The sequence below is a fragment of the Amblyraja radiata genome, chromosome 5 (assembly GCF_010909765.2).
Source record: "Amblyraja radiata isolate CabotCenter1 chromosome 5, sAmbRad1.1.pri, whole genome shotgun sequence".
Lineage (NCBI taxonomy): Eukaryota > Metazoa > Chordata > Chondrichthyes > Rajiformes > Rajidae > Amblyraja > Amblyraja radiata.
In genome coordinates this window covers 80,334,675-80,357,033 of record NC_045960.1, presented here as the reverse complement: position 1 = coordinate 80,357,033, position 22,359 = coordinate 80,334,675, and the positions used below count along the sequence as shown (strand labels likewise).

Below are 22,359 nucleotides of genomic sequence, written 5' to 3'. Positions count from 1 at the left end.
CTTCCAAGAAATTGTGACCCCCCCCATATTTTGATAGCGATTTCCGTACCTGCCGTGCTCTTTGTCAGTGGATCACCAACTTCCTGACAGACAGGAAGCAGCATGTGAGGCTGGGAAAGCACATCTCGGACCCGCTGACCCTCAGCATAGGAGCCCCGCAAGGCTGCGTACCCTCCCCTCTCTTTTACTCTCTTTACACCAACGTCTACACCTCCACAGACCCCTCTGTCAAGCTTCTCAAATTTGCAGACTACACAACCCTGATGGGACTGATCCAGGATGGGGAGGAATCTGCCTACAGTCAGGAAGAGACACAGCTGACGTCCTGGTGTCATCGCAACAACCTGGAGCTCAATGCTCTTAAGACAGTGGAATTGATTGTAGACTTTAGGAGAGCTCCCCCTCCCATCCCCCCCACTCACCATCAACAACACCACAGTCACATCTGTGGAGTTATTTAAGTTCCTTGGAACCATCATCTCCAGGGACCTTAAATGGGAGGCCGCCATCAACACCACAGTCAAAAAGGCCCAACAGAGGATGTACTTCCTGCGGCAGCGAGAAAACACAATCTGCCACAGGCAATGATGGTCCAGTTTTATAGAATCTGTCCTCGCCTTCTCCATTATGGTCTGGTTTGGATCAGCCACCAAGCACAACATCCAGAGCTGCAGAACATCATTCGATCAGCTGAGAAGGTTATTGGCAGCAACCTTTCCCTGCCACCCCCCCCATCGACAAACTGTACACTGCAAGGACCAGGAAGCAAGCGGGTGAGATCATCTCCGATACCTCTCACCCGGGCCACAAACTCTTTGAAGCATTTCCCTCTGGAAGACGACTCCAGACTGTCAAAGCCGCCACAGCCAGACATAAAAACAGCTTTTTTCCAGCTCTACTCAACAACCAAAAGTCTTTTGCTCTGGTATTTTATTTCATTCTTCACATGTTTAAATTATAATGTTTTATTCTTAATTGTTTTACTTGCATGTTGTTCATTGCGAGCAAATCACCTAGGCAAGTTCCTTGTATGTATACATACTAATAACATTTATTCAAATCAATTAAATTAAATTCAATCTGTGGAGGGGAATGGATGGTCAGGTTTGGGTCAAGACTTTTCATCTTGGCAAAGAGTGATTGCAAGTTAAAAGAGATGGGTGGAGGGGTGGGGCACTTCTTACCCCAGACCTCCATTTCATCTCTTTATGTTGTCTATCGCCCCTCTCCACTTTCAGTCCAGATGCAGCTTTTCAGCAAGAAAGTTTTGAAGTTTGGGGAGAATATAAGATAGGAGGCTGGCCAGGGGCGCATTATAATAGAATTGAAAATTGTTTTCTCAGTACCACATTCAGCCAGCCTGTTGGCTGGAATAATGTTTTCCTTCTCTTTCAATAACTTTTAACAGTTCATTCCTTGTACTCAGTAAAGAGCCAAGTCCTAAAAATCAAGTTTTCGCTCTGCTGCAGAAAGGGTTTTCTCATAGCCAACTAGTTAGTCATAAGGTTGTATTCATCAGGCTTCCAAATAACATTTTGAGAGAAACTAGCTCCAATAGTTCAAGAAGAAACTGTTCTCTGGCTGGAGCACAAATATAGCAGCCCTTTCTGGGAGTGCTTGTTTCTTCCCAAATCGCCTTGCTTTTTTAGATAATCTTCTTGCGAATGAAACATGAACCAAAGGAATAGTTAGATCTCAAGCTGGGTGTTGAGCAGCCACGTTGTTGTCTCTAAATAGATTCTTTGTACACCAGATTTGAAGTTTATATTTTATAATCTTTAAGTGGTGGAGGTATGGAGCATCTATGGAAAAATAGAGTCACTGGCGGGTTTGGGCAAATTCCATTTCACGTTGTTTTAAGCAGCAAAGCAACTTGCCAACTTTGAGATAATCCGTGAATTAATTTGCATCACCAGACCATTATCATTTCCTGTTGTACTTGGTTGCTGTAGCAATCTTGGCTGTCCATTACATGTCTTCTCTATTCCACTGATTTGGATTCAATTGTCTGCAGAATAATTTTTTTTTTCAGTTAATAACGTGAGTGTTATCTTAACTACTTGGAGGCATATTTTGAGCTAACCTTGGAAAGATATAAACCAGAATAAACGTGATTTGTTTTTCATAAGGGGAAATCTAAGTGATTGTCCAGAATAACCATGGGCACTTATCTAGGGAAATAATATATTTTTTCTTTTTTATAGCAACACATCCTTTCCCATTTTTCATTATTTTTTGATCATTTATTGCCTTGCAAGAATATAACACATTATTTGCTCTATTTAGTAAAATGACAAAACAAATGCAAAGCATGTACATCATGAGACTAATTTGTGCCATTGTTGTTAAGGGCCAAGATTCATTAAGTATTTCTGGTGACACTTTTTTGAAAAAGGAATTACTAAAGTCCTAAAGGAATTACGAATAGTTTATTGGCGGTGGGAAAAAGAAAGGACAAGATTAATGGTAATAATAGAATGAGTGTCAAACAGAGTTTATCGTTATTGCAATATGATTGTTTTATTAAAACATTTTGGAAATAATCTCTGCTGGTTCTCAGATAAAATGATGGAATATCCTTAAAAGAAGTACATTATAGGTATTGGAAGTTCAAAGGGATGTGAAAGGTCCTGCATAAATGCAAAATTTTGTTTTATTGGTAAGGAATTGTTTATAGCTGTAGGTGGATTTTTTCAAGTGGTAAGAAATGCAGCTACCAGTTTTCATTCACCAAAGTCCCACAGCATTTCTGCATGGCAATGGTACAGAATAAATGTTGGTTGTGACGGTGAAATAACCCATTGTTCTTCATTAAAGGCCAAGGATTTTTTTTCATTTACCCAAGAAGCCATTGGACTGCAGGATTGATGATGATCTTGGAGTGGCCTTTAATTTAAGATTTGTTGTGTGGAAGTGTATGACTGCTGAGCCAAGGACCATGGGGCATCGGGTTAACCAGAGCTGCCAAGTAGTATGGATTTTCCGTATTTTGTACAGAAATGCGATAAGTATACAGATGTACGAATTTGCTTTGTAAAGTACGGATTTTCTTTAAATCGGCCCGACTTCCTGTTTCATCTTGCTGCTTAAAAAATGCAAGGATATAAAAAGTCATGCTGTAACTCTAAAAATTATAGCAGATTAAATCTATTAGTATTTTAAATTTCATGATCTGGATGATTATTTTTGTAAGCTTTGATCTGCCTGCCCCGCTACAGGTATAAACAGCGGCGTCAGTTTAGCACGAGGGAATTTAAAGGAACAGCGCTATGGGTTGTACTTATACAGCTCGGGCTGTGGGCGAACTGCCACTTGTCGCCGTAGCGGCCCATCGGGGAGCGGCTTCTGGTGGTCCTGAAGTCTCCGGCCAGTTTGCAGTTTTCCTCTGGAGTTGGAACGGGGCTGGGCTGCTGCTGGCTGTGGGTCTCTGGGATCTCCGTGCTTGCAGTGGGCCTGGAGGTCGGTGTCCCGTTGGTCCTAACGTCTCCGGTGACTGGCACTGACCTGCTGGCATCGCCGACGTGAAGACAGTGCAAAGACCCCGCGCCGGTGCAATGGGCGGGGAGCTGGAGAGGGGAGGCAAGGGGTCACACACATGGCCGGGAAGCAGAGGGGTGTAGGTGGGGTGAAACTGAAGGGAGCGACAATCTGCTGCTGCCTGCCCGCTGAGTTAAAAAGTTCCCACGCAAGACTCACGATACACTGTGTATCGTGAGTCTACCGTGGGAACTTTTTAACTCAGCGGGCAGGCAGCAGCAGATGGTCAATTATTAACCCTCCCGCGCAATATACCCTCACCTTCTCTTTTATGAATGGGGATTTAGTTCCCCTTTCTTCGAGGACCGACCGGAGGTTCCGCTGTCACCTCTGCGGGCCGCCCTCGGTGAACGTCTTCAAGGACCTTTCTTCAAGGACCGAAAAAATGTCCGCTATTCGGAGCTTTTCGTTATTTGGATCTTCGGATAAAAGGTTGTGCACCTGTACTAGAATACTGAAATGCTCTGACAAAACTTGGAAGCTCTGGGTTAAAACAACCAATGGAAATCCTGTTCTTTCAATGATATTTCATTGACGGAAGGCTGTACGTTCTCCCTGTGACCTGCATGGATTTCCCCCGAGATCTTCAGTTTCCTCCCACACTCCAAAAACATACAGGTTTGTAGGTTAATTGGCTTGCTATAAAATGTAAAAATTGTCCCTAATGTGTGTAGGGTAGTGTTAGTGTGCGGGAATCGCTGATCAGCGCAGACTCGGTGGGCCAAAGGGCCTGTTTCCATGCAGTATCTCAATACTAAACTAAAGACAGATATGTCTTCCTCAGTCAGTGAAATATCATTGAAAGAACAGTGTATGGAACTGAATAATAATGATGCATTGTTCATGTCAACAAGATCAATAAAGACACCTTGAACAAGTCATAATAGAGGGGACCGTATTAGTACGTTCAAAATACGAAAAAATATCGAAATTAAGCAAGGTTCGATGTTCTTTTCCTTTTTTTGGAATTTTGCTGTTTTATCAACATTCTTGAAATACACAAACAGTGTATGAAAGAGAAAAACCCTTAAGCTTTTGTTATTAACTTTTCTCTCCTATTTGTCCAATGACTTGCCTCAAGCGAATAATATGTGGAGAGGATTTCTAGACAAAATGGTCAAATAAATTGGATTTTCTTGACGAAATTTAGTTTTTATTTTATTCTTCAAATGTGTTCTATGTAAAGATAAGAGAATAAATTGTTCGTATTGGTTTCAGTTGCCTTATTATTGTGGAAAAGATGATTTTAGCATTTATCACTGAACCCCTCCTGAGGAATTGGGTAATGGTGTTTATATTTTAAATACACATAAAGTAAAGTATCCTTTATTGTCATTCAGACCTTCTGGTCTGAATGAAATTTCGTGCCTTGCAATCATACATATAATAATATAACAAAAACACACAATAAACACAAATTTAACATCCACCACAGTGAGTTCACCAGGCACCTCCTCACTGTGATGGAAGGCAAAAGTCTTAAAGTCTTTGTCTCTTCCCTCCTTGTTCTCCCTCTGCGCTGAGGTGATCCAGGCTTCCGATGTTGTGATCCCGCCGGGTGATGGTAAGTAAGTCAGTCCCGCGGCTGAATCCGAGCTCCGCGAACGGGCCCAATCAAACTCCGCGGCCCGGGGTGGTCGAAGCTGATGAAGCTGGCGCCCTCCAGTCCAGCGGACGAAGCTGTTGTTGCGGGAGATCTGGAAAAACAGGTCACCAACCTGTGACCTGTGAGCTCCCGACGATGTCGGCCACTGGCCCACGGACGAGGCTCCGAGGTCTGGTCGCCGCCGCCGGAGTGCCGCAACAATACAGAAGTCGGGCCGCCGCTGCCGGAACGCTGCCCCAACCCCGAAGTCGGGCGGCCGCCGGAACGCCGCCACAGCCACGAAGTCGGGTCGCCGCCGCTGGAATGCAGCCACAGCCCCGAAGTCGGCCAGCCTCGCGCTGGTAAGTCCTGGCTGGCTCTGCCTCCGGAGCCTCGAGATCGGTCCCAGTTGGAGGCCGCCAGCTCTGCCATTAGGCCTCAGCGCAGACGGAGACGGGGGATACGACAAGAAAAGGTCGCATTCCCCCAAAGGAAGAGACCAAAACAAGTTTCTCCCACCCCACCCCCCCCCCACACATACACAACCTAATAACTAAAATTAACTAACTAAAACAGGACAAGAAAACAACAAAAAAATAGAAACGGACTGCAGGCGAGCTGCAGCTGCGAAGGCAGCGCCGCCACTTCCGCCACTTCAACTTATACCCAATAATAATACCTAAATACCCATACAATGCCCAAATATATTTTAAAGGTTTTAACTTGAGAATAACTCCCACGTTAAATCAGATTAATCTGTAGAACAGTGGAGTCATTCATTATCATTATTAATGTTGCCTTGTAATTCCTGTTCTTAGTTCTAAGTTACTGAAATTAAATGTCTCTTTTACCACAGTGAGCTTTCAACCAAAGATCTTAGAGCCTTTCAACTCTGGGTGACTAGTCCAATAGCTGGGCCAGAACTCTGCCAATCAGTGTAAACCATGGTGTCCCATAATTTGTTTTGCCAACAACACGCTCATGTTGACAGTGGAAAGTAATTTATGGCCCTGTGATTAATTTCATGTTACAAGAGCAGAATTAGGCCATTCGGCCCATCAAGTCTACTCTGCCATTCAATAACAGCTGATGTATCGTTCCCTCTCAACCCCATGCTCCTGCCTTCACCCCATAACGCCTGACACCCTCACTAATCAAGAATCTGTTGATCTCCGCCTTAAAAATGTCCATTTACTTGGCTTCCACAGCCATCTGTGGCATTGAATTCCACAGATTTACTTGCCTCTGAAATTTATCTTCATCTCCTTTCTAAAGGTACGTCCTTTTATTCTGAGGTCTCTAGTCCGAGACTCTCCAGCTAGTGGAAACACCCTCTCCACATCCACTCGATCCAGGCCTTCCACTATTGGGTAAATTTCAATGAGGTCCCCCCCTCATCCAGTGCCGTCAAATGCCGTCATCATAGGTTAACCCACTCATTCCAGGGATCCTCTGTACCCTCTCTGGCGCCAGCACATCCTTCCTCAGATATGGGGCCCAAAACTGCTCACAATATTCCAAATGCGGTCTGACCAGTGCCTTACAAAACCTCAGCACTATATCCATTATTTTTATATGCTGTATGAAAATAGCTTTATATATAAAGGAAGACGGTTAGAGACTGGAATGTTCATACATGGATTGTTATTACTAGTTTGTCCACTATTTCCTGTGAAATGTGTTTCAATTGAATATTCCAATTCATGGTTTTATTTTTTTTAAAGCTCAATTAAATGCTTACAGTACAAGAGATGAAGTATTTTGATGGTCAGGATGCCCTAGTGTTAAGCCATCTGTAAAAGTAGTATATATCTGTGCTTGGAAGTCAACTGAGCCGTGCAGTAAAACTGGTTCAAATTCTCATAATCTCCCTGCACAAATGTTACAGTTTAAGTCTTCATTGCTATGGTTTTCTAAAATTAAGATCCATGTTTACCCATCTTAAAAAATAATTATCTGGACCTGTGAACGTGCCAGTTTTTTTTTTTTAACTTTAAGATCAGTTTGAGCAGATTGTTGGAATTGAACTACTTCGTTGATGGTTCCGTTCAACACTTTGTTTAGGTGGATGCAATTATCTGTGGGGTCATAAATCTTTTTCCAATTGCATTTCTGAGTATGAACTTATGGTGTTTGCATCATTAATAATGCTCAAACAACCCGTACCTGAAAAATAAAGTTATTGTTTCATCATCTTCTATCCTTTATCCAACATTTTCCCTAACTTGGTGACCATGTTTTTCAGTCATCCCTTTATCAATTGGCATCGAAAACTCCATACATACTTATTTAAAAAAATACATTGGTCGAGTAACTCAGCAGATTAGGCAGCATCTCCGGAAAACATAGACTGGGGACATTTTCGGTCAGGACTCTTCTTCAGACTGATTGTAAGTGAGAGGGACAAAAGGTGTGAGACAAAAGGATTGAAGAGTTACAAATTGTGAAGCAAAAGGAAGGAATGTTGGTGGAAGAGGAGGGAAGAAATAGGTGTGTCCAGCTGGGGCACAGGGGGGAGAGGGGGAGAGTGGGGGGAGGGGAAGAAAGAGTGGATGAGATGGGAAGGGGGTTGTTTTGTAGTTGGCTAAATTTGGAGAATTTAGTGTTCCTATTGGTTTATGTGGATTATGAGATGTTGTTCATCCAGATTGTGTGTGGCGTCACTCTGGCAATGGAGGAGGCCCAGGAACAAGGTCAGTATGGTAATGGGGGTTGTTGGTATGGGAATGAGAAAAGGAGAACACCTCCTCCCATTCCCATACTAACCAGTACCTCATAGTCAGCTTGGGTAGTTTGTAATCCAATGGTATGAACATTGAATTCTCCAATGTTAGGTGACCACAAATCCTATCCACCACCCCCTTTCTTCCCCTCCCTCCTCAATCTCCTGTGACCCACCTGGACTTTCCTAATACATTTTCTTTTTGGATGCTACACAGAAGTGTGATAGATTTTCCAGTGAATTCAAAGGGAGTGTGGGAATCAAAACATACCAAGTTAAAGTGAGTGTCATTTAAAGGAGGTAGGAACTACAGATTCTAGTTTACAGAAAAGGACACACAGTGATGGAATAATTCAATGGGTCAGGCAGCATCTCCGGAGAATGTTTTGGTTCGGAATCCTTCTTCAGACTAAAAGGGGAGGGCTGGAGATAGCTCCAGTAAATTAAAGGAAGGACCGTAGGGATTGACTTTGCAGGCCTGTATTTCTGTCCCCTTACACTGTGGCCTCTGTTAGTCTGATAAAATGGACAATCCAACAAGGGGCTGGAAACTAGGGTGTGGGAAAATCAGTGGTGGACATGTGCTCAAATATATATATATTTTTTTAACTGAGCCTACCATGTGCCTTTCTAGTTGTTTGCTAGAGAACGTAGAGTTTTATGTGCACTAGGACATCTGGCTGTTTTTGAGCACCAACATGTTTCAATATCTCACCATTAAATAAAAAAGCATATTCTGTTCTTTTTCTACTGCAGTGGATGACCTCACATTTTTCTACATTATATTGCATTTGATATGTGCTTGCTGATCAGCCAATACCCCCTGAAGCATCTGTGCATCGTTCTTGGAGCCCACACTCCAACCTCATTGATTATCATTAACAAACTTGCTCGTATAACTTTTGATCCCTCATTCCAGTCACAAATGCATAGATCCCTGAAACAATCCACTTTTCAAATTTCCTAACGTGTAAATGGTCCCTTTTAACTGTGTTAACCAATCCGGCAGTAGATTATATGAAATACTGTGTGCTTAATTTTGTTTGATAATCTCTTGTATGTAACTTTTTATTAAAAGCATTTCAAAGTCCAAATGCACAACATCAATGCACCCTTATTCTGCTAATTACAACCTTAACATATCCAACAGATTTTCATTATTTTTTCAGTGACCTGTTGCCACTTCAAAAAAGAGATTCCAGGATTGTCCCTATTAGTCATGTTGGGCTAACTAGCTGCTTTCCCCTTTCTTCTCTCTCCATCATCATAAGTAGAGCCAGGATGTTTAGGCACTAAAAATCTCTGAAATAGGCAGACAAAAAGGCATAATAAAATTACAAAAAAGGCACGAAAAAGGCATTTATTGACCAAAAAAGGATAAAAAGGCATTTATTGACCAAAAAAGGATAAAAAGGCATGTATTTCCACCACCAAAATATGGTTAAAAATTATAATATAAAGGTATACTGCATTAAATGACCAAAGTTGCCTGGTTGCACACAATTACTAGCATTTTTTCAAATTAACTGGTGTTAAACTATGCCGTCTGTCAGACAGAATATGTTTCAGTTGTAAAAAACTTTAATATTAACGTGTTAACATAGAAAACGTTATTGTAATCACGGTACAACTAGAGAAAATAGCACAACCTTTTAGCAAAACGGCAAAAAAAAGGCTGACTTAGGCACTTAATCGTGAAAAAGGCATTATCTTGGAGAAATCATCAAAAAAGGCATGAAGCATAATGGGTTATATTTGCTATCCTTCAATCTGTGGGAACCACTCTGGAAACTATGAAATTTTGGATTATGAAAGTAAGTACATTTGTTTCTGTAAATGATTACGTTACACAGCCTGGTGTTTAAAGTCATCTTTAATCGTAACACATAGTATAGCGGTACAGCAGGTTGTTAGTTGCTAGTTCATCATCACCGCTTCCAAGACTACCTAATGTAGGAAGTGGGTGTTAGTATAAAGCATACAGTAAGGTGGGGTTAATGATGTTACTCTACTATGATTGGTTCACATGCAATAACCAATCTACATCCTTCCCCGTAAAGAGCGAATATAGTTAAGCACATGTAAGACGCGCGAACTTAAACATACTCGCCGTACCTGTCAGGCGGTCTACTAATACGACCCGAACGCGTACGGACCAACCCTCTCCCTCCGCACAAGAAATGTTAGTGGGGGAGGGAGGCGGTGAACCCGGAAGGGAGAGAGCAGCTGGGGGCACTTTAGGCGACCGATAGGGTGAGCATGCGGGAGAGGTAGTGTTGTTGTTAGACAGGGTCGCCGGTCGTGGGCTATGTATTTCTGAAAACCTCAGCTCCAAGTCCTTCTCTTGCAACTTAACATAAGTTCCGCACACAGAAGTTATCATTTGAGCAATTCTATTGTATAATATTTCCTCACAGGCTGACATAAACATGGTTTGTAAGTCCTCAGTTGTCTGGAGGTACCACTGGAATTAATCCAGCTAACCTGTACAAGTAATCTTCCTGTTGTTTGTCCAACTAGACTGCTTATCTACTAAAGCATTTGATTAGAAGGTTATTTGGGACTGACTGGGATGAATTCCAATCCCCGGTGCCATGGCTACCTGTCCAGGTAATTCATCCAATTAATCCTAAACTCTTTTGTGGCAGACTGAAGATCTATTTCATTGCGAGATGATTTGAGTTTAGGAGCAAGGAGGTCCTACTGCAGTTGCACAGGGCCCTGGTGAGACCGCTCCTGGAGTATTGTGTGCAATTTTGGTCTCCAAATTTGAGGAAGAACATTATTGCTATTGAGGGAGTGCAGCGTAGGTTCACCAGGTTAATTCCCGGGATGGCGGGACTGACGTATGATGAAAGAATGGTAGACTGGGCTTGTATTCGCTGGAATTTAGAATGATGAGAGGGGATCTTACAGAAACATATAAAATTCTTAGAGGATTGGAAAGGGTAGATGCAGGAAAAAGGTTCCCGATACTGGGGGAGTCCAGAACCAGGGGTCACAGTTTAAGAATAAGCAGTAGGCTATTTAGGACTGAGATGAGGAAAAAAAATTTCACCCAGAGAGTTGTGAATCTGTGGAATTCTCTGCCACAGAAGGCAGTGGAAGCCAATTCACTGGATGTTTTCAAGAGAGAGTTAGGTTTGGCTCTTAGGGCTAAAGGAATCAAGGGATATGGGGAAAAAGCCGGAACGGGGTACTGATTTTGGATGATCAGCCATAATCATATTGAATGGTGGTGCTGGCTCAGGGCCGAATGGTCTACTCCTGCACCTATTTTCTATGTTTCTTTATTTCCAGTATCCATTCATTTAAGGATTAGAAGTTGATTTGCATTGACCATGACATTTTGGAACATATTTTATCATAAGCAGACCAGGACAAAATTGGCAGCTCTCACAAACAGGCCAGGAAATTGCATTATATTGTTAACCTGCACTCGTTGATTGCAGTACACATGGTACACCACTTTCTGCTTGCTATTCATTTCAATGATATCTGCAGTCAGCAAGAATGAATTGCTGGTTTTTTTTCTGACTGGGGGTGGGGGTGGGGGGGGGGGGGGGGGGGGGGGGGGGGGGGGGGGGTGGGTGGTACGCAGGGGGACGGTGTTCCCCTACTTTTCAGTTTCCAGTTTATGTCCAATTTCTGTACTGGAAGGGAGTCAGAGTTGTTATAAATGTTTTTTTTAAAAACGACCATGGATAACCGTTACGAGTCACCGCTGCACCGGCCATGAGATGAAAACGATTTGTTAACTACCACTGTTAGCACTTGTTAACAGCCAGTAGTGTCAATGTGTCATCAATACATCGATCCACATTTCTCAGTAAATGTAATTGTGTTTTGACCAAGTATTAATGGCTCCGCGTTCCTTTGAATAAAATGCACGGGAGAATTTCTTAAAACTCACTGTCATTGAAGGCTCTGGACCACGAGCACGGGCTTAATCCTGGTGTGCAGGTAAAGTAATTCACCCATGTTATTTTATTATTCTCCATCTCCCTCTCCCTCTCCCCACTCCCCCCTCCCCCCTCTCTCCCACTCCCTCTTGTCTTGGCATTGCCAGAATCATTTGGCGTTTTGCGGGGACGGCTGCATCTTCGGTTCCTTCCTGTTGGGGGAGGGGGGGGGATGCCCTGGCCGTGGCGGCACCTGGTCCATTCCCTCTGCGTGTGCCGCCTGGCCCGCTGAGTTCCTCCACCACTTTTTTGGCTCTGGAGTTGAAGGTGGACACGGGGGGCTTGGGTGGCTCAGCGGGACGGGCGGCGGCTCTGGGGAGTGGGTGGTGTTTCGCGTTGAGACCCTTCTTCAGATAATCACAAGTACTCTCACTGACGCGAGTTCAGTTCAGTCTGAAGAAGGGTTTTCTCTCCAGTCGCTGCCTGTTCTGCTGAGTTACTCCAGCTTTATGCCTTTCTTCAATTTCAGAGTTGAATAAAAAACACAAGAGTGCTGGAGGAACTCAGCGGGCTAGGCAGCATCTGTGGAGGGAATGGATTAGGAGTTGTTTTGATCCAGGGTTCTTCTTCAGTAGGAAGGAACTGCAGATCAAAGATACTAGAGCGGATACTAATATCTTTGCTGCCGATCAGGCATGATATTCTTCCGATTTAAATCGGAATTCCGATTTTATTGTTTTCCTATTTGTCAATTTTTTGTTCCCGATTATTTGGCGGCAAATCAACCGCTGTCTCTAAGGGGGTTGCATCCAATCACCGACCAGCTTCCCTTAAAATTCTCGTCCAATCAACAAATCTGTCTCCTCCCGTCCAATCAGCCGCTGTCTCCAAGAGCATTGTGTCCAATCACATAATGCGCTGGTCACTCGGCAGCCAATCAGACGCAGTCTCCGAGGGGCATTGTGACCAATCACTGACCAGCTTCCCTTAAAATTCCCGTCCAATCAACAAATCGGTCTCCTCCCGACCAATCATCCGCTGTCTCCAAGGGCATTGTGTCCAATCACATAATGTACTGGTCACTCGGCGGCCAATCAGACACAGTCTCTGAGGGGCATTGTGACCAATCACCGACCTGCTTCCCTCACTGAAGCAGACGATGGCTGCAACCAACAGAGATTGAGAGAGATGCAAGAGAGCAGCTATGACATATAATACACAATACACGGTATTACAAATACACAATAAACAAGTTATGCATTCTTGTACTCTTACATGGGTATGACCTCACATTAAAAAAAAATCCCTTCCTTCCCAACCTCAGCCTCACGGACCAAACTAGTTCTAGTTCCTAAAACCCATTTCCATCACTGGTTGTGGATAAGATTATGAAGAAGCTCGACTGTATCTCAACAATATGCAGTCAGTACTCACAGCAGATTACTGCAAAAACTAAGATGCCATTCAAAAGCCTCCATGGGGCATGAGTCTGCCGATTCCCCCAGCCTCTTACCCAGCCACACTTATGAAACTCTTGTCAGCACCACCAGACAGTGAACATTCCTGTTAATGCCAAGATCGTGCAGTCCACAACACAGATTACCAGTTTCTTCTAAGACTTTCTTGGTCATCCTCCAGGACCTTCTGTGGAGCACTGAGAATGAATGGTCTTCCACCAGCATGCTGCACCAACTCGGTAACACTGCGAGGACAGGCAAAGTCATACGGCAAGCAGTCACAACCGAAAAACACAAGGGTGATTAGTTGCATTTTATATGTGTAGAATATAAGTTCATTTATAAATTAGGATGGAATATTTAGTTCATAGTTTTTAAGCAAACATTCACTGATAGGCTAATCTATACTCTAGGGAAAGTAAACTGTGAGGTTGTGAATGGGGAGCGATTGTGATTATTGCATCAGGTTAAGGTGAATTATTCATAGACAGTCAGAAGAAGGATTCCTACCTGAAATGTCACCTATTCCTTCTCTCCAGAGATAATGCCAGACCCACTGAGTTACCCCAGCATTTTCTGTCTATATTCATAGACAGTCTAGATAGAGGAGGCTTTTTCAGCACCATCGTTTACTTAGACTCCTTTGCTACAACTTCACCCCTGTTCAGCTGGTAACAGGAGCTGTCCCTTCATTATGATAAGGTTGTACAACATTCAGCAGACCCCAATAAAACTTGACACCTGCAATATTGAATAGTAAGGTAGTCAAAAAATGCTGGAGAAACTCAACGGGTGAGGCAGCATCGATGGAGAGAAGGAATAGGCGACGTTTCTGGGTTGAGACCCTTCTCGCTGAGTTCCTCCAGCATTTTTTGTCCCGAAGAAAGATCTTGACCCGAAACTTCGCCTATTCCCTATCTCCATAGATGCTGCCTCGCCCGCTGACTCTCTACAGCATTTTTTGTCTACCTTCGATTTTCCAGCATCTGCAGTTCGTTCTTAAATATAGGGAATAGTAAGGTCTGTCCAAATTACCCCAGGCAGTGGAAACATGGCTTTGCCACAACTATGGTTTAATTTAGCTAAGAGATACAGCGCAGAAACTGGTCTCTGCGAGTCCCTGCCGACCAGCGATCACCCCGTACACCAGCACTATCCTACACACAATTCACAATTTTACCGAAGCCAATTAACCTACAAACGTGCACGTCTTTAGAGTGTGGGAGGAAACCGGAGCGCCCGGAGAAAACCCATGCAGTCACAGGGAGAACGTACAAACACCTTACAAACAGCACCCTTAATCCAGATCGAACCGGTGCTGTGAGGCAGCAGCTCTACCGCTGCACCACGGTGCCGCCATTACCATCAGATTTGTGTCACAGCTTTCATTGGGCACATGCTGTATACATGTTTGAGTTTGAATTTTTTTAAAGTTTGAAGTTTGAATAAATTTAATGGCCAAGTATTCACATACAAGGAATTTGCCGTGGTGCTCCGCCCGCGAGTGACAACATGACATACAGTGACAGTTAGGAATGACACATAAAACATTAAACATTAATAATGAAACATTATTGATTAAATATGTGAATTAAGTAAAATACCAGAGCAAAAGGAGGCTACAGATTTTTGGTTATTGAGTAGAGCTACTATTCGTGTGGATAAAAACTGTTTTTATGTCAGGCTGTGGCAGCTTTGACAGTTCTGAGTTGCCTTCCAGAGGCAAGTGATTCAAAGAGTTTGTGGCCAGGGTGAGAGGGGTCTGAGATGACCTTACCCACTTGCTTCCTGGCCCTTGCAGTGTACAGTTTGTCAATGGAGGGATGGTTGCAGCCAATAACCTTCTCAGCTGATCGGACTAAATCGTTATCAGCAGGGGTCAAAACTAATTTTAGTTTTGCCAACAAGTCATGGAGAGATTGATCCTAATATTCCAAAGGAAAGGCTATCTGCAATTAAACATTTTCTTGCCTGAGTTGCTATCTGATCTGTTTTTTTCCAAAACGAAACACATAAATTTTTATTTCCAGCAACTGCAGTATTTTTAGAGAGAAGGGTGATCAAGTTCAAGTTCAAGTTAGTTTATTGTCATGTGTCCCTGTATAGGACAATGACATTCTTGCTTTGCTTCAACACTGAGAATTTACTACAAAACAGATAAGTGTGTCCATATACCATGATATAAATATATACACACATGAATAAATAAACTGATAAAGTGCAAATAACAGAAAATGGGTAATTAATAATCAGAGTTTTGTCCGAGCCAGGTTTAATAGCCTGATGGCTGTGGGGAAGTAGCTATTCCTGAACCTGGTTGTTGCAGTCTTCAGGCTCCTGTACCTTCTACCTGAAGGTAGCAGGGAGATGAGTGTGTGGCCAGGATGGTGTGGGTCTTTGATGATACTGCCAGCCTTTTTGAGGCAGCGACTGCGATAAATTCCCTCGATGGAAGGAAGGTCAGAGCCGATGATAGACTGGGCAGTGTTTACTACTTTTTGTAGTCTTTTCCTCTCCAGGGCGCTCAAATTGCCGAACCAAGCCACGATGCAACCGGTCAGCATGCTCTCGACTGTGCACCTGTAGAAGTTAGAGAGAGTCTTCCTTGACAAACCGACTCTCCGTAATCTTCTCAGGAAGTAGAGGCGCTGATGAGCTTTCTTGATAATTGCATTAGTGTTCTCGGACCAGGAAAGATCTTCAGAGATGTGCACGCCCAGGAATTTGAAGCTCTTGACCCTTTCAACCATCGACCCGTTGATATAAATGGGGCTGTGGGTCCCCCTCCTACTCCTTCCAAAGTCCACAATCAGTTCCTTGGTTTTGCTGGTCTTGAGGGCCAGTTTATTGCGCTGGCACCATATGGACAGTTGCTCGATCTCTCTTCTATACTCTGACTCATCCCCATCAGTGATACGCCCCACACAGTGGTGTCGTCAGCGAACTTGATGATGGAGTTCGCACTGTGATTGGCTACGCAGTCATGGGTATAGAGTGAGTACAGCAGGGGGCTGAGCACACAGCCTTGATGTGGTTATGTGAGAATTTTTGGGTTTCCAATATGAGTTTTAGTCATACAACCTGAAAATAGGCCCTTTGGGCCAACTTATCCGTGCCGACCAAGATGCCCTCTCCGAGTTAGCCCTATTTGCCTGTTATTGTCCCTATCCCTCTAAACCTGTCCTGTCCATGTCCCTATCCAAATGCCTTTTTAAATATTGTTATTCTACCTGTCTCAACTACTTCCTCTGGCAGCTTGTTTCACACACCCACCATACTCTGTCGAGAAAGTTGCCCTTCAACCTATTAAATCTTTTCCCTCTCACCTTTAAATGTATGCCTTCTAGTTATTTATTCTCCTACCTTCGGAAAAAGACTCTGTGCATTCACCCTATCTGTGACCCTCCGGCGCACCTTCAGAGCAACGGGGACGTGCAAGGATCTGTTTTGCTTCCGTTTAATTCCTGGGATTCTGGAGGCCTGACAAAACCAGAAAGGAGGAGTTCAAAATAAAACGGAATAAAAGTTAAGTTCACAAGGATCGATTTGCCTACTGTTCTTCACCTGCCTCCAACAACTCCCCCCCCCCCCCCCCCCCCCCCCCCCCCTTCTTCCTGAATATGGAATTGAGAAATTGAAACTGGGCTGTTGTCTGGTTTGAAAACTGAAAGAAAAGTTTTCTTTCCCTGCTTCAGCCTCTGTATCTGGAATGGAATGGTGTTGGAATGGGCCAGGTGTGAAAGCCCCTTATCACCACCCTTGTTTTAGATGTCACACCTTCATTGGAACTTGTCACTCAGCGTGGAGCAGTATGGTTGTTTTAACCTTATATTGTGCTTGATTGTTGGTAATTGCTTTTGAAAAGTATGTGACTTGTAAAATTTCTTGATGTGCCAGAATTTATTTTTGGTTACATTTACATCATTGCTGTTTGTACTGCAAATTTACCGAACACTAAATCTGAGCTAGAAAATTCATGAAGTTTGACCTGGTCAACAGCATTAAATATCAGACAGAAAAGAAAGACCAATTAGTTTGTGGAGAAAAAATAGATGAAATGAGAATGTCAAGGGCACAATATTATTCTTTATACATCATTTATGCATAATTGGAATTTAGTAAGAATTCATTCTGTATGGGGACTGAGTGTCAGATTGCATTGCTGAACTATTCCAGACAACTTGGAAAAAGTTGATGACTTGATTTCCAAAAATGTATTACATTTTTTTGAATTATGTAATGGAGTATGTCTTTACCAGAAGAACGAGTGAAAATACCAACTTTTAGTTTTTGCAAGTATTATGATAGCTTAGATTTGGCTGTAACCAAACAGAAATAGACTGTCAAATTTCTGACATAAAACGTGGTCTAATTCACAGGAATTAAAGTCTGTTAAGCAAAACAAAGCAAATTACAAAATACTTTAATTTTGTTAAATAGAAAAGGGCTCATAAAGTAACTCATACTTGTTTTTCAAACATCTTTGCACTTCAACATTTCTCAGCTGCTTTGTAAATTGTGATGCAAGTTAGGTTTAAGTTTCACTGACGCCAGGCAACCTTTGGTATTTCATCCAGATGGCCAGTCCTCATCCATGAGCCTGAACGTTCTATGTCCAACTTCCAAAACGCATATTTTCTTGCAGGATTTATTGAATAGTGATCTGGAGCAAAAATTCGGGTCGTTTATCTGTCAACCAAGTATGGCGATTGTGGCAGAAACTCAGGTGAAGAATTATTGAAATCACGTAGAAGCATGTTTTGATTTTGTATGCAGAAACATATAACTGTTTGTGTTTATTTCTGTTTTTATGATGGAGGTAATAATACAATAGTTGCATTACTGAATAGCCCTTACAGAATTTTACTTGGAAGGTGGTTTTGACCATTCTCCTTAAAGTCCTGTGGACCTTTTTGACATTAATATGTACAGTACAATGAGAATTTATCTGGTTTTATAATCATTTGGCAGATGTGCATTATCTCATTTGTTGAAGATAGAAAATATGATGGGCAGAACTACTTCACCCTATACATATGTCCTATGGTTTATCATTCCCCTACCTTGGGTAAAAGACTGTGCATTCAGCCTTTATAATTTTATAAACCCTTATAATATCACCCCTGAGCCTCTTGCGATCCAAGGAAGAAAGGTCTAACCTGCCCAACCTCTCCCTATAGCTCAGCCCCTCAAGCCCTGGCAACATCCGTGTAAATCTTCTCTATACTCTTTCCAGCATAAAGACATCCTTCCTATAGCAGGTGACCAAAACGGAACACAGTACGTCAGGTGTCGCCTTACCAACATTTTGCACAACTGTAACATAAAGTCCCAACTTCAACTCTGAATACTCTGACTGATGGCCAGTGTACCAAAAGCCTTCTTTACCACACTATCTACCTGTAATACCACTTTCAAGGAACTAGATCCCTCTGCTCTGTCACTCCCCACGGCTCTCCATTTACTATAAAGGTCTTGCCCTGGTTTGATTTCTCAAAATGCAACACCTCTCACTTATCTGCATTATATTCCATTAGCCATTCCTCAGCCCACTTGCCTGGCTGATCGAGTGCCTGCTATAATTTTTGATAACGAATTTCACTATCTATAGTGTCATCTGCAAACTTACGAATCATGCCTTGTGCATTCTCATCCAAATCATTGATATAAACCACAAACAGCAATGGACCCAGGCCCAGCACTGATCCCTCAGGCACACCACTCTTCTCATGCTTCCAGTCTGAACAACACCCTTCCATTACCACCCCCTGCTTCCTATGGCCTTCCCTCATCAATCATTTTGGTTACCTCTTCAAAAAACTCAATCAAATTCGCAAGACATGTCTCCAATGTACAAAAGCCTGCTGACTATAGTTCCCAGGTTTTTCCTAGCAGTCCTTCTTGAATAGAGGCACAACGTTAGCTATCCTCCAATATTCCGGCACCTCACCATGTCTAATGATGATTTGTGTATTTCAGCCAGGGATGAGCTAGGGCAGGATATCGTACCCTTCTGTTGTTTGCACGTTCCCTCCATCCATTTCAAGTGGAGAAACTTACAGGGGCCCTCCATAATGTTTGGGACAAAGACCCATCATTTATTTATTTGCCTCTGTACTCCATCATTTGAGATTTGTAACAGAAACACTTCAGAATTCAATAGACAATAGATAATAGGTGCAGGAGTAGGTCATTCGGCCCTTCGAGCCAGCACCGCCATTCACTGATCATCCACATTCAGTACCCTGTTCCTGCCTTTTCACCATATCCCCTGGTGCTATCTTTAAGAGCTCTATCTAACTCTCTCTTGAAAGCATCCAGAGAATTGGCCTCCACCACCCTCTGAGGCAGATAATTCTACAGATTCACAACTTTCTGGGGAAAAAGTTTTTCCTCATCTCCGTTCTAAATGGCTTACTCCTTATTCTTAAACTGTGGCCTCTGGTTCTGGACTCCCCCAACATCGGGGAAATGTTTCCTGCCTCTAGCGTGTCCAATCCCTTAATAATCTTATATGTTTCAATAAGATCCTCTCTCATCCTTCTAAATTCCAGAGTATACAAGCCCAGCCGCTCCATTCTATCAACATATGACAGTCCCGCCATCCCGGGAATTAACCTGGTGAACGTACGTTGCACTCCCTCAATAGCAAGAATGTCCTTCCTCAAATTTGGAGACCAAAATTGCACACAATACTCCAGGTGTGGTCTCACTAGGGCCCTGTACAACTGCAGAAGGACCTCTTTGCTCCTGTACTCAACTCCTCTTGTTATGAAGGCCAACATTCCATTAGCTTTCTTCACTGCCTGCTGTACGTGCATGCTTACTTTCAGTGAGTGATGAACAAGGACCCCCAGATCTCTTTGTACTTTTCCCAACTTGACACCATTCAGATAATAATCTGCCTTCCTCACATTTATCCACATTAAACTGCATCTGACATGCATCTGCCCACTCACCTAACCTGTCCAAGCCGCCCTGCATCCTCATAGCATCCTCCTCACAGTTCACATTGCCACCCAGCTTTGTGTCATCTGCAAATCTGCTGATGTTTCTTTGAATCCCTTCATCTAAATCATTGATGTATATTGTAAATGGCTGTGGTCCCAGCACCAAGCCTTGCGGTACCCCACTAATCACTGCCTGCTATTCTGAAAGTGACCCGTTAATCCCTACTCTTTGTTTTCTGTCTGCCAACCAATTTTCTATCCATGTCAGTACCCTACTACCAATACCATGTGCTCTAAATTTGCCCACTAGTCTCCTATGTGGGACCTTATCAAATGCTTTCTGAAAGTCCAGTTACACTATATCCACTGGCTCTCCCTTGTCCATTTTCCTTGTTCCATCCTCAAAATATTCCAGAAGATTAGTCAAGCATGATTTCCCTTTTGTAAATCCCTGCTGACTCGGACCGATCCTGTTACTGCTATCTAAATGTGCCACTATTTCATCTTTTATAATTGACTCCAGCATCTTCCCCACTAATGATGTCAGGCTAACTGGTCTATAATTCCCTGTTTTCTCTCTCCCGCCTTTCTTAAAAAGTGGGATTACATTAGCTACCCTCCAATCCACTGGAACTGATCCTGAATATATAGAAGATTGAAAAATGATCACTAATTCATCCATGATTTCTAGAGCCACTTCCTTAAGTACCCTGGGATGCAGACCATCAGGCCCTGGGGATTTATCCATCAGGCTACCCAACACCATTTCCTGCCACCGGTCAAAAAAATACTGTTGTGGTTGTTATCAGTTTTTAAAAAATGAACATTTGATCTCGAGGTGAAACCTGGTGTTTATTTTTAGGATTAATTATGTTGAGTAGGTATTCTATAATTTGGAGTTCAGACGGTCTTTTCATTAGATTTTATTTTGGATTTTGTTAGATAAGGATAGTTTACATTCTTGTGCCCTAACAAGGAACTGTACATGATGACATTTCTATTGGAATTTTAGTTGTGTACTTTGTACAATCTTCCTGCATTGGTCTCAGTAAAGTGGATTATTTAACCTACAAAAATTAACAATGGAAACCTCTTTCAGAATTTGGAACTCGTATTTGAAGTTAAAATGTTTATCTAGAGTACATGTTTCAAATGGATGAAGTAAAAATACTGTAAATAGAATCACGATATTAGTAGACTTGAATCTTTAAATAATTATGATCCCAGTATATCGGAGAATTTTGGGGAAACCTTAATTTCTTTTCTCTCACTCTCTCTTTTTCAGATATGCGATAGAATGCAAAATCTGTATGTGTGTAACGCAGATCTTCTCTTCAAACAATGAGGAGTACAAGGTGAATAATATTTTTAATTCAATTTTACTCCGTGTATTACCTAATGGCATTTCTGTTTGGTTTGCAGTTCATTTATTTCAATTTGAAAAAGATAACATGTTAAAAATATATAATTTGCGTTCATATTTTTGTACATTGAGTACTTGAGCTCTACCAGCCAAACAGAGCAGAAAAATAAATAATTCACCTATTTTTGGAATATAATTTGGGATGGGAACAATTTTTGGATGTTGGAAAGTTAGCCAACTGTACAGTGGCACCCATGATGGAGAAAGGCCTGAAATTTCCATGGAAGGTGGATGGATTTTTGATGCCTTTTCAAGTGAAAAGGTGCAGTTTTGCCAACACGGGCTGCAAAAATCAGGGCTCATTAACAGGGAGTGTTGATCCTTAGAAAGGTTATGTTGCAAGGTTATTAATAATCATTCTCTTTTGATCCCCTGAATGATTCATGCCCTCTGAAAGTAATCACTCAGCCTCTTATTTAAACGTTTGGTTTTAAAGGAACTACTCAATCAACAACAGTATTAATCAATTAGTCGAATTCAAGGTATTTAATATTTGCCTGTATTTGACACATCAGTATTTGGCCTATTTGAATTTTTATCAGTTTTTGATAAAGGTTTCCTGAATCTATTTTATTCTGTTAAATCATAGGGTTCTAGAGTGTGAAAATGGGCTTGTTGGCCTATTCTCCCCATGCCAGTGATCAAATACGATCGCCCTATATGATGATCCAATGTTCTAGTTCTTTGTCAGTAGCCTTTGTCACCAAACCAAAAACACATAGTGCTGGATTAACTCAGCGGGTAAGGCAGCATCTTAGGAGGATATGGCTGGGCGACATTTCG

General features: G+C 42.5%; 1 protein-coding gene across 3 annotated transcripts in view; it reads left to right on the top strand.

Annotated features, from left to right (window-relative positions):
- Positions 1-22,359, top strand: part of greb1 (growth regulating estrogen receptor binding 1) — a 200,158-nt gene that overhangs the window by 28,593 nt on the left and 149,206 nt on the right. For all 3 annotated transcript variants that reach the window (XM_033021586.1, XM_033021585.1, XM_033021583.1), the window contains exon 2: positions 21,439-21,508. In XM_033021586.1, the coding sequence (XP_032877477.1) occupies positions 21,464-21,508 (45 nt within the window). In that variant the 5' untranslated portion in view covers positions 21,439-21,463. The remainder of the gene's footprint in view (positions 1-21,438; positions 21,509-22,359) is intronic.